This window comes from Xyrauchen texanus, chromosome 2, assembly GCF_025860055.1.
Source record: "Xyrauchen texanus isolate HMW12.3.18 chromosome 2, RBS_HiC_50CHRs, whole genome shotgun sequence".
Taxonomy (NCBI): Eukaryota; Metazoa; Chordata; class Actinopteri; order Cypriniformes; family Catostomidae; genus Xyrauchen; species Xyrauchen texanus.
Genome location: NC_068277.1, coordinates 15838880 through 15852415, shown reverse-complemented (window position 1 = coordinate 15852415; position 13536 = coordinate 15838880). Strand labels below are relative to the sequence as shown.

The following is a 13536-nucleotide window of genomic DNA, read 5'->3' as shown; positions in this document are numbered from 1 at the left end:
TGTCATGGAATCATAAATGCTTATAAATAACTTTATTTTGAAAAAGACATTAGATTATAACAGTTATTAAACAAAAAGTACATAATTGATATGAAGGTTTTTAAGGCTTTATTAGCAAAACAATTCATAAATATTAATCTCTTTTTAAACATACAAATCATAAATAGCTGTACAAACATATTTACAAAAAAATTAAATAGAGTGGACATTGCACAGATGTGTGTATCAAAATATGATATTTCAGTCCATTTTGATCAGCACTGTCAATAGGATAAATTATGTTGCTGGCACGACCAAAGATCCTGAGCTGAGAATGAAAGGAAATCGCCTTCAACAGGATTCTGTTAAATGAAAAAAGTACAGATTAAATTAAACAAAGAACTTAAACAATTCAGATTGTACATATTTAAGTGGTTGAATTACTATAAAATGTATTAGTATTAAAATTATAATTGTGAACTTAAAAGAATACACTGTACCACCACAAAGCATTACAACAATTACAAAGTACAATATTGTCTATAACTCTTGCTAAATTTAACACAAATACATATTAAAATTGGTCATCTAAAAATGGTTTTGTAATAGTAAATTATACATATAGTAAAAATAGAATTAAAGTAACATGTACATACCTGATAACAAGTCATAGGTTGGATCTGCTGAGCAGGTAAACTTTGTGTAAGTGTAGGAACTTCATTGAAGTTGTCAAACATGGTTGATGAAGTCGCAGTCTGGATCTGTTCTGAAGGAATTCCATGATTTGGCTCATCTTGACTGAGCTCAAGTTGCGCAGACAGACAAGAGATGTACTGGATAGTGAGTCTCAGTGTCTCAATCTTGGTCAAAGTCTTTCCAGCTGGTGCCACTGATGGAGGCAGGTACGTCCTTAGGTGATGAAGGGCTTTGGTCAGATCCCTCATCCTTAGCTTCTCCCGTTCACTTGCAGTTTCCCGTTTCACCCCAGGGAATTTTGACCTTGGCCGCCCGGTTCTCTTGGGTGGCTGGTCCTTTCTCTTCATCTGGGTAGTGTTGTTGTTGTGTGGCAAGATCTGTGGTATGTCTTGTTCTACTCCATAAGAGTAAGCTAGAGGGGAAAAGCCACAAGAATCTATAGAAGAGGTTGGAGAGAGGCTGCTGCCAGCACTGTAGTAGCCAGGATCTGATATGGTGTGGCTTTGATCCTGAAGGTTCTTGCATTCAATCAGGAAGTCACTGCAGTCTTGGAACTGAAGAGAAGAGCTGGTGATGTCCATGGCTGCTGGGTTGTGAAGGTCTCTGCTGAAAAGTTTGCGGTTGCTGGTGGACCATGGTCCTCCAGTATATATCCTCTGTGAGGTGTGAGTTGGCACCTCTGTGGATTCTAGTCAGGACTTGAGAGGAGAAGTGACACCAGAAGTAGGGGGTCTGTGGGAAAGAGCAGCTTCTCCAAGCTCAGGTGAGAGGTGTGAGGTCCAAAAAACTGCCTGATCACACAACTCTTGCAAGTTTCAACATATTTGAAAACATAAAAAGATCTATTACTACCACACAAAACAAAATGTTAACCTAAAATATGCTACTTGTGGTAACATCTAACATCTGGTTTTATTCAAGCCAAAATATGATTTAACATCCGCCAGAATAGATTAGGTTACATCAACAAAACACATTTTAAGAATTAGATCAGGTAGAATTAGCCCCTTGATGTAACAATTGCAGGTTATCACTTTTTTATAGTGTATTTCCACATTTTAGAGATATATAAGCATATATATATATATATATATATATATATATATATATATATATATATAGTGCTTAGGTGACAGAACTGAACACATTCCTAAATCCCCATTGGTTAACCGAACTGATCAGTTATCAGACTCTTTTATTTATAACAACTTACAAATGAAGAAAAATACAATCAATTGGTTGTAAGGAGCCATCAATATTAGGAGTGCTGTAATACCAAATTTTATGGGTAAACCAATTAGTGGGTAGTTAACATGAAAAGTATAGCATTTAGAGCAGCACCTGCAGTCTGACCTGCAATATTTCATCTAAAAATATTTTAAACAACATTTATTCTATTATTATGTATATTATGCATGCAGTTTCATGACCTCATATTAACTGAGAGACTATATTGAAGATTTTTACCTTTAATAATTTATTTTTGAACACTGCAGGACTAAGTGAACTGCAAAAACGATGACCAGTCACAACACTTATATATGCACATCCTTTATACATAAACTTTAATGTAAAATTTGATTTTGCTAAGAAAAAAATCGTATGGAAACATTATAATAGGAACCGTCTTTAGCACAATATATGAACAATTTCCGAAAGGGGCACCAGTGTTAGTGTGGCTTGCATTCTGTCTGAAATTGACCAACCATAATGAAGAATTTCTATCCGTACTTATGTGTATTTTCCTTGTGAAAAGTTCAGTGTGTCTTGGATATTGACTTTCAAGGTCAATACTTATTTACTAGTGATGACATGCAGAGCTGTTTGAATCCCCAACTACAAATCTAAATCCTCTCCTCAATAATGACAAAGTTGCTCTACCAACAGATAAGGACTCGTTTCTAAGTATGTGCACCCTGAGGAAATATCACGGCACACTCATTTATGCACACTCATTAAAGCAAAGCGTACACAACACAAATTGCAGTTGGTGCCCTACGACTCACAGTCTTGTTGTCCGTCGTGCCGGCACACAGTTTCTCTTAATTATTCTCAAACATGACATTTAGAGCAGAGTTATTTTAGTGCTGTATCTATAACTGAGCTTCTAATGTGCATGCTTCTCATACAGTATATGTATCCCTGCATGTTCATATCAGACAGACTAAAGAATTTCATTAAGTTTTTGCATGTTCATGCATTTGCTTTTTCAAATTTTCAGATTGTATGGTTATTTACCTTGAAATCCACATGTAACCTGCAAAGTTTCAACTCTTGTTTGGTGCTCTACTGCTGTGGCACTACGAGTTTCTGAATGTGCTTGAAGTGGCCAAATCTCAAAACTGTTTGGACCTCATTTGGCTTTCTTTAGCGTTGTCCCATTTCAAATGGATCACCCTATCATGGAAATTATCCACCTGGAATACACATGAGTGAGAGTGTTCCAAAAACATTACAGGACACAGTGCAGTCTTTTCCTCAACGCTATAGTCGTACCATCCGTCTGGGGGTAGAAGCTCCTGTGGCTCCCAAACACACATGCATGACATGCTTATATAGGTTGTAAACAAGTTATATGTGATTTGACTTCAGCAGATTTCTCATGTGATATGAACTAAGCAAAATATGTGTTAGGGATGTATTGTATATCCTTGAGCAAACAAGTTGTCACACGATCGGAAAAACAGACTGGTCATCCATTTCATCTTATACGGCTGCTCTCATATTGCATTTTCTAGCTTATAATATGTTATACATAAATTATAATGTTCTAATATACCTAGATATTATAATTTCTTTCACAGCCCAAAACGCATCTTAAAATCATGATAATGAAATTAATTCACAAACTTGCGAATTAACATGTCAACAAATATGAAAGAATGGCTTGCACCTGTTGTTGCACATATTTGCACTGAAAATAATAATGGGAGATGTGGGTGATTTTTTTAATTTTATTTTCTAATAATTGTATGTCTCCTGCTTCCCAGTGTTTGCTCTTGTGCTCTCTCTATATTGAAATGACTGTAGCTCATTATCGGTCTCTCGCTGTTTGGGACAGTGCACACACCTGACAAGACATCTAAATATAAAGCTGGTTTGAAATATGTCATAGCACTTGTGACTTGTTGGGGCTTGTCTTAGGAGTGCGCTCGCTACATGACATATTGGTCTTGAGATCTGAGATTACGCGTCACAGACCAGTCGCCGACTCATAACATCAAAGTAGACAAGCTTGAGTTTTGCAGTGTGCACTAGCCTTAATTAACATGATTAACACCATCTCAGTTACACTTTTAGCTAGGCCTGAAGTTTTGACCTCAGGGGTCTAAATATGACGCCTTTTCAGGGCTCCTGTAGAGCTGATGCAGATGTTGTGGTGGACTTGGTCAGTGGCTGCGGTTCCCACAAACAGAAGTGTTATATTTTACTCCTGCATCAACACATACATACACAGGTTCAATAGTCTAAGAAACCATTAGTGAAAATGCTTGTATTTTATATTTTTCAAATTTAATACATGGTAAATTTCACAAATGATAATACCTGCATAACAATTATGACTTAAAGTTAAATTGAAAATCTGACCTTTTGTACAAACATTGTCAATGACACTGAAATGAAAATGTCAGTTCACTTCAAATTTTAATTTCATTTTGAATCAGATTTCTAATACGTTCCCTGACTTTTTGGATCCCACTGTACAGTACATCAACATACACACAATTATAATGCACTTTTAATGTTATTTGTAAAGCATAAGCAATGTACTCCATGGACATGACCACAAATTATGTATTAGCCTAATTTTAGATGTGAGGGTTGTATAGTTTCTCTCTCAGTCATAGGTGTGAAGTCGCCTATGGATGCTAGTTCAGAAAGTTCTCATGGACTTCACCAGAATGACATGATTCTCAGCAGAAACTCTTTGACTGAAAATAACATGTGACTGTAGATTCCAATTAGCAAATTTTTTTAATTAATGTGATACATTTATAAAAAATAAACCAGAATAATGGCTTTGAGGTGACAAGTTAACAGAATAAGTGGGTGTTTTAACTTATCTGACTTAATTTGGGGATTTCCTTTAACTTTGTTTAACACTCATGTGATTATGAGTTGATTAACACATGATTGTTACACATTCACACATTTAAATTGTGTATTTGCCTTACAAGATGAAAGGGTTAAGTGTGTGTATTTGAAATTGAGATTAGCACATCAAATGTTCCTTTACTAGCTGGCTAAACAAACTTTGTGGCTTCATTCCACAACATACTGTAATTCACATGCAACTGTTCTATGCATTTAAAATGCAGCTCTCTCACATTAAGTCATGAGTATTGTAGTGGGATCTCAAAGCTGTTTTTGTGGCTAGACTTAGCGGTGTGAACAGGCTTTTCACATTGAGTTGAACTTCATTAGCAACAATAAGCCTCACTTGACACCCAGATGAATTCAAATTACATATAAAGGATATGGCCACTTAGATGGAATACCCAACAACACAAAAAATAACTGTTAATAGTTATTATCAAAGGGAAAAGAATAGTTAAGAAAAGATTATCTTTTTTAGTTTTTGGTTATTGTTATAGTTAATCCTCCTTTAATGTTCGGGTCATTTTTGACCTGTTTAAAGGTCTGTTCACACCAAACTCGTCCCCGCCAGCATGTGTGGAGGCTTCATGCCATCCACCGTGTCATCCACGCACAACTCAAAACGCGCCCCACTGAGAGCGAACCACATTATAGCAACCACGAGGAGGTTACCCAATGTGTCTCCACCCACCTTAGCAACTGGGCCAATTTGGTTGCTTAGGAGACCTGGCTGGAGTCACTCAGCAGGCCCTGGGAGAAATAAGAGTTTTTTGTAATTTTTCCAGAGTCGCTGCAGCTGCTCAGTCCAGCGCGTTGGTGGCGCCAATCAACTGGCAAACATCAGCATTGGACATGCAGCTGATACACACCCTGAACATTATATACTTAAATAAATAGTGGCAATTCATGAACCCTTTTTACTGCAAACAGAAACCCGGTCTGTTTTTTAAAGTTTGCTTGTGGTTTTTTGTCTTAATGTAAATTGTGTAATATGTATATCAATGTCCCTGTATATTCTTATGGCATTAAATAGCAGTGTGGTTCAGCTCATAGTAAAATGTCCCATAAAAATATCCATTACATGCAATGTTATATTCAAACAAATTGCAAGGAAAATATAACAAAGTGTATGCAGTGTTTTCTTTTATATTATTTTTAATCATATTTTATACTATACTGTTATTCTCAATGTAAATTATTCCACATGGATTTATTTCACTTTATCTTGTGTTATATTGCCCAGGCATTAATTCAGGCATTATAAAGAGATACATTTTGTTCGGAAGTCTGGAATATAGACCTACCTGTTTCAAAATACATGTGCAATAGGCCGGGATGGATTACCGACCGGGCCAATGGGGCCAGTGCCCAGGGGCCCTTGACTACCAGGGTGCCCTTGACTTGACTTTAAGGCTGTGCAATACCACATTTCAAAAGATTTTCAAAAGAATCACAAAGTGAAATATGATTTCTGTAAGTCATCAAATACAAATGTCTCTTTTAGGCTCCGATAACTGCTGCTGTAAGCCCCAAATACCTAAAAACGTTATATCTGATTTTACCTTAGGAAGTTATCTAAAAAAATTAGCCATTTTTTACATATTGGCTGAATAATCTAATGTTATACATTAGTTGTCCAGAACAAAATATGCCATTCAGAAGGAAAAGCATGCTAAACAAATCATCAGAAAATATGTTTTTGACAATTGATGATAACATTTTTATTGCAAAGTGAAGGATCTCAACTTTCTAGACTTCTAGTCCACTCAAAGGCTAAAATATTCAATGAAACAACAAGGGTGGTGCTTGAACTGAAAATTAGATTGAATGTGTATGGATGAGCACATATTTGAGTGCCACGTACATTTCAGATCTGTATATTGTGATGGAATGTGATAGTTTTTTTTTTTCTAATGCTTTCTGCCACTTAGTAAAATAAAATGTGACTTTTCAAAGTGAGATTGAGTGATCAGAAAATGTTTACAAATTTAGGACATCAAAATCTTTTATTTTATTTATTTTTTCAAAATAATATTCTGTATCATAAGATTATGAACACATACAATAATATTTATGAATCATTGTAGACTTTTTTTTATTTGGGTTGTTCACTGAAAAATTTGATTTTTTTTTTTTGCTATTAGTCCACAATATATGTAAATTGTGAGCTTTTAAATTTGAGTGTGAAAATGTGTTTTTAAGTGTTAAAAACTGTGAAAAAACCCAACTTAATCTTAAATTTGGTTAAAATGCTTACTGGGTTATCCTCAACAGTAGATGCTATTTACACTAAGTGTTAATAGCAACAAAAAGCATATTTTTAATAATAATAGTGTTAGATGCTATTGCTATGTTCCTCATTTGTAAGTTGCTTTGGATAAATGCGTCTGCTACATTACTAAATGTAAAAAGTGGCAGATACTATTTGAAAATTGCACCACTTATTAAATACTAATGTAGACTAATATGGCCCTGTCCCGAATGGCACCCTCCGCCCTTGCGGTCTTCCTCTGAGTGCAGACTTTAATGCTGCATCCGAGTGCAGACCGAAGTCCATGAGGATACATTAGTGGTAAAAGTGTGCATTTGGGACAGACTTTGAGACTTCAATCAGATGACAAATGTTTTACATTATGTTTTTATAGACAAGCAGTTTTACAGAAAAGTTACAAGCTACAGCCTAGTGCAATAAATGATTCTCTCCTGTCTTGATATTTTAGAGACTCACAATAATTCTAAATTCTAAAACAAAATTCTATAGCAAAGGTTTAATGTTAGTTTACAACTTTTATTAATGTAAAACTTCCTCAAGAATAACTATTCAATAAACTGAACAGGAACAATTCCATATCTCTGCAAAATAAAAATAAAAAAGTTTTGAAAATCAGTGAAAAACGATTGATATTGCCTCGTCCGCCATGTTTTTTCCTGGGCTCAGAAACTCCAGTCTGCTGTGATTGGTCGAGAGGATCAGTAGCTGTTGGGTAATAGTCCACTGTGAAGTGGGCTCAACCGAAGGGTGTATTTAGGGTGCAAAGGGGGCACAAGTGAGCACCACCTTGGAGCTCCACCTTGGAGTGCTAAAACTGGACAGCCGACAGTCTCGTGGGCTTCGCGGGAACGAGCAAATTAAGGCCACGAGACCGCAAATCCATATTAAATGTGCCATGTGGGACAGGGCCTATATGGGCATCACTGTGCCGTGTTTATTGTATTTATTTAGAGTCCCACAGATAACCTACACCAACCTTTACATTTAAACCTAACCCTATAACCATACCTTACCAAAAATTAATCAAGGTTTCACTACAGTAACCATAGAACCACCATGGTAAAATCATAGTAATCACAAAATTAATATGGTTACAATATTAACATCATATTACAGTAGTAACACCATGTTTGCATTATAGCAATATATAGTAAATTCACAGTTAATTTCACCCGGATCAAACATTTCTCTCAACTTCATTGACCTTCACCATGTCAAAATCAATGTGAGAAAATCAACCTTTATATTCATTGTTTATTAATTATGAAATTTTATGAGCTGAGACAGGAAATAGGATGGGAAAAAGTGGTAGAAAAGGCTGAATTGAACCTGGCCTTTACCTGCACGATAAAGCACATCCACACCATGGTTCGAATTACGTGGGAGCCAGTGGGAGCTGAGCTCCCATAGAGAGAGGATGAGCTCCCATGAAAGCAGTAAAATCATACACCTGTGGGGGTCTCTAAAAATCATCAGCACCATTATTTTAAATTACAAATAAAGCATTTTTTCCTTCAATATATTCCTTCAATGTTTATGATAACCCTTTTGCACGTATGATCGATCAACACCGGTGTGATTAGAACGGTCAGTGCATCACATGATCAACTGCTAAATTCAAACGTGCTTTCGCGCTTTGGCTGGCGCTGAGCCAGAGACAGACGCGCTCAGTGCTGCTGTCATGTATCACAACCATAGACAGATCAACTGTTCTGTGTTTTCAACCACATAATGTTTATTTTAGGTTTCAGACATTTAAATACACATAAGTACTAGCAAAAAATATTTTGAGTTTGTAAAATACACACTGATGTCTAGGGAAGCGGCAATAATAATCCTTTCCATTAACGTTACGTTACAATAAGACACGTTTTCATATCAGATACACATTGTGTAAGTAGCTTTACATTTTACTCTATTCTTCTCCCAGTTCACCGGCCACTTACTTTCATGTATTTCGTGAGAAGTTGAGGAATTGACGTGTTGTAAAATAACATGGCGCCGCCCATCGCACATACAGCTCAACTAACTTAACGCGATCGTTATAAAGGCGTTTAAACAACAAAACACATCCACTTGCACATATTTGACAATCGGAATATCAGTGTTTCATGTTATAGCTAATACATTTGTGAATATTTTGTATAAAAAAGAAAAAATGACATAAAAGCAGATCATCATTCATTCAGCGCTGTGTTGTGGTTGCGCTGTGTAACGTGACAAGCAATGATGCGTCACCATGGAAACATTAAAGTGACAGGTTCTAAATAATGGTCACCTAGAATAACTGACGCTGGGGGATCAGTTAGAATATTTTAGAAATAGTGTAAAGTTCAGAACCAGCAACCATGCCACCAAAAATAAAAAGACTGCTACCAACATCAGGTACAACTTTGGCAAAATTCGGGTTTATTTAAAAAAAAAAAAAAAACATCATCAGAGGACAGTCTACTCGTTTCTCTACTCCTGTATTAATAAACATTGAAATCAAAAGAATCAAGTGCAGTGTTAAGCAATTATTTATCACACACACCACGCCTGCTTATAGGCTACTTTTTATTTTTTTTAAGAGACCCCCACAAAGATGAAATCATAATTCAAACCCTGATCCACACCATCCCATGCCACTGCAGCGGCACTAGAGGTACAGTTTGTCTCCACCAGACTATTGGAGAGCAAATAGCTGCCCCCTGCTTACACCTAGTGCAAAAAGTCACTCCATTTAAAATATCACTGAAGGTAAGCAAAGAGAAATTCTTTATTTAGTAATACATGCTTTATTATAAATACACATAAAATATAATTTTGTATTTACAAAGGACAGACATAGATACAATTAAAACTTACATTTTTTAAATCTCAGAATTAACCTTGGTTCACATTTTTTTTTCTTTCACAAGAATGAAAACCAAAAGCCAATATCCCATTACTGTACACAATACAGTGACAGTCTTTCTTTGTGTTTGATGGAGAAGTTGCTTGTGTTGTCAACTCCAGTACACTTGAGGAACAAGTTGATAGCCAGACTTTCTGCCATAAACCTGAAATGGAGGATATAGAATGGTTAAGACAATATCTAAATAGTTCCTTACTTTTCTGTTTATATATATATATATATATATATATATATATATATATATATATATATATATATATATATATATTAGATTAACTTATCTTTTGAAATGAAATGTAAAATAATTACTGAATTAATTTGTATGTTAGTTGACATGAAATACATTAATTGAGTGACTACATGAAAATGTGTTCTTTTAAAAGTTAATTTGTCACATTGCATGACTATTTAAATAAAAGCAAAAAACCTTAAAGTTGATTCAAAATGGTGAATAACTTAAAAGTAATGGCGACCAGCCACAGCACCTATACATATAGACTATACAAATTTTGACTTAATTGTAATGTTGGAAAAGAGGGAAAATGTTCATGGGCATCATGGACATCATCCTGGACATTTTCAACTACCCATGTATTACATTAGCAAAAAATATAAAATATACATAAACTGTATATGATTAAATACATACTGGATATGACTGTGCTGTTTGAGCCAGCTGTTGTGACTGCAGGTACTTGTCTATATCTGGAGAGTAGAGCTGTTCCGTTGAATGTTGCTGTGGATTCCCTTTGCACTGGTCCACATTCATCTCATCAAATTGCCCCGTATTGCTTGCGCTGTCCCTATCCTGATACTGTCCATCATCATGACCATAACCCTGTCCCTCCTCTGCCCTTTGTCCAGCTGTAGATCTGCACTGAAAATAGCCAACAATCTCCGGAGAATATGGACAGCCATTGCTGGGATTAATTTGTTTCCTTTGTTCCAGCTCTTCCTTACTGAGACCCAGCTGAGCTGACAGAAATGAGATGTAATGTATTGTGAGCCGTAGTGTCTCAATCTTGGTCAGAGTTTGGCCGACGGGAGCCATAGACGGAGGCAGGTAGGTCCTGAGATGGTGGAGAGCTTTGGTCAGATCTCTCATTCTCAACTTTTCCTTCTCACTGGCGTTCTGTCGTTGCTCACTCGGGTTCTTCAACCGCAACCTACATTTCCTCTTGATGGAACCTGGTTGAGACGCAGGTGGTTGGATGGACTTGGAGGATGTCGGCTGGTCCGGATGGGATGGGGAGAAGCCCTGGTCCATGGATGCAGCTGGTGAGACTGTGTCTGGAGAGGAAACACTGTAGAACTCAGAGTCTGAGCTTGGATAGCTCCACTGGTTCTGCTGGTTGTGGCTTGAGATTTCCATATTGAATGTGCCTGACTCTAAGGTTGAAAGAAGGATGAACAGAGGACTGAAGTTTATATGCTGGACTCAGAGGTGCGAGGTGACACCTCTACAGGTTTACGGCAGCTATCGCTGTCTCTCAGACCCCAGGACTTGGTCTGGCTCTTTCTGGGAAAGGCTTGGAGAGGCCACAGGAGCAGAGGTGTGAATTTTGACTCCTCCTTAAAACAACAAAACATTACAGAAATACTTTTTTCTGGTAGCTGTATGATAAACAACTGGCTAAACAATATGTGCTTTATGTTTTATCCACATATTTAGGAGTTTCCATAATAGATCATTATGATAGATGAAAAAAGAATGAGATGTATCCTAAATATGCAAATATGGTTGAGAAACAATATGTTACATTTATACAAAAATACAAATTTAGAATGTAGAATAGCATTTTAATTTTTTTTTTATGTATTATAATAGTGTTATAATACAGAATCGTATTATTTTAATATAATATTTCTCATATCTTGGATATACCATTTCCTGATCCCCCTATTAATGGAGGTACAGCAAATTATGCATAAGGAGACAGATTTATCAATCATCCCAATAATTCAAAACTGCCAATTGTCTGTCTAGGGTTGTATTTTAAAAAGCTAAGCAGCATAATTGACCTTAATGATGTTTAATGATACATAATAAAGTCCATTAGCAGATTACACTTGAGGTGTGATATTCACACAAACTGGTGAGTAGCTCTGCAGCTTTGTGGTGCAGGCAGTCATTCGCTCAGTGATGTGGATTATCAGAGACAGAGGCAGTCTCATTTACAGGAAGACAGAGATGAGTTCATTATGAGAAAAAAAAAAAACGAATTGATTGATTGATTGATTGACTGACTGATTTGTGTATAGTTTTGATACTATTGTGTATTAGTATGATAAATAACATATTAAAGTGTGCATTAAAAGAAAATTCCATGGTCAATACAAGTTAAACTCAATTAACAGCATTTGTGGCATAATGTTAATTACCATAAAATTGTATTTGGTTTGTCCCTCCTTTTCTTAAAAAAAGCAAATGTAAGGTTACAGTGAGGAACTTATAAGGGAAGTAAATGGGGCCAATCCGTTAACGGGGGTTCTCCCTTTTCTCCCCTGTTTGGAATGCCCAATTCCCAATGCATTCTAAGTCCTTGTGGTGGCATACTGGCACACCTCAATCCGGGTGGTGGAGGACGAATCTCAGTTGCCTTCGCATCTGAAACCGTCAATTATCACATGGCTTGTTGAGCATGTTACCGCGGAGACCTAGCACGTGTGGAGGCTTCACACTATTCTCCGCAGCATCCACGCACAACTCACCACATGCCCCATCTGTACCACCATATTGTTTACATGAAATGCAACATGGGATTCTGAGTTCAGAAGGTTTTAAAAACCTAGCACTTCCACTTTCCCAGCACCGGAAGTGGTTAGACTGAGTGACGGATAGAATTGGAGAAGGCTTGAGTGGACTGACTAGTTTGTATATTCTTTGTTTGATGTCAGAAAACAAAGTGCGCTCCATCTGTAACAGCTTTAAACTTTTACTCCGCATCTTTATCAAAACAGTGCGCTCTGACGGTAACAGCTTTACATTTTTATTTTGTGACTTTTTGAACATTTGTATCAAATAAAAATAAAGATATTGTGATGTTGAGACTATTTGAGCAGCTGGTTCATTATGACAACTGCTTCAGTCACTCTTTTGCTGGTAAACAGCAGTACGAATGCAGATCACACCGGATTGGCCCAATTCAATTCCATTGTAAATGCCTCACTGGAACCCTGATTTTTGGGAGCATGGAGGGGCAAGTCAAAATTTAGTTTATGGTAATCAATATTATGCTACAAATTCTGTTGATTGAGCTTAGCTTGTATTGAATCCGGAATATTCTTTTAAGTTAATTGGGCCTCATTAATTGTAATAACTATTATAGCATTTTATGTAATAATAGTTTTACAAATGATTTACGCTTGTGTTCCTTGAATGGAATCAAATGTGTCTCAGAAGAAGGCTACAAGTTGAATATAAATTTAGAAAATATCTGTTTTGTCTAATTTGCACTCACAGTTACCAGTAATCATGTAACCAGTTAACCATTACATTTTTGCTCAGTTTGTATCCATCTCTTGAAAATTAGATTTCCTGGTAAAATTTGTGACTGAAGCACTGTGACCTCAAGCTGGTGCTCTCTGTCTGTAT

General features: G+C 36.4%; 2 protein-coding genes across 2 annotated transcripts; both read right to left on the bottom strand.

Annotated features, from left to right (window-relative positions):
• Positions 1 to 263: 263 nt before the first annotated feature.
• mespaa (mesoderm posterior aa) lies at positions 264 to 1256 on the bottom strand. Its single transcript, XM_052139276.1, has 2 exons — positions 636 to 1256; positions 264 to 341 (listed from the first exon to the last, which is right to left on the bottom strand). Exons 1-2 carry the CDS (start codon positions 1254 to 1256, stop codon positions 264 to 266), a joined length of 699 nt encoding a protein of 232 aa, XP_051995236.1.
• Positions 1257 to 10032: 8776 nt separating this feature from the next.
• On the bottom strand, positions 10033 to 11313 carry mespba (mesoderm posterior ba). The gene is made up of 2 exons (XM_052139266.1): positions 10587 to 11313; positions 10033 to 10121 (listed from the first exon to the last, which is right to left on the bottom strand). Exons 1-2 carry the CDS (start codon positions 11311 to 11313, stop codon positions 10033 to 10035), a joined length of 816 nt encoding a protein of 271 aa, XP_051995226.1.
• Between the last annotated feature and the right edge of the window lie 2223 nt (positions 11314 to 13536).

Coding starts and splice junctions, on each gene's coding strand:
- mespaa (XM_052139276.1), bottom strand. CDS start 1,256: ATGGACATCACCAGCTCTTCTCTTCAGTTCCAAGACTGCAGTGACTTC. Junction 342..635: donor AACCTATGACTTGTTATCAG/GTATGTACATGT, acceptor TTCATTTAACAG/AATCCTGTTGAAGGCGATTT.
- mespba (XM_052139266.1), bottom strand. CDS start 11,313: ATGGAAATCTCAAGCCACAACCAGCAGAACCAGTGGAGCTATCCAAGC. Junction 10,122..10,586: donor AGCACAGTCATATCCAGTAT/GTATTTAATCAT, acceptor GGAACTATTTAG/ATATTGTCTTAACCATTCTA.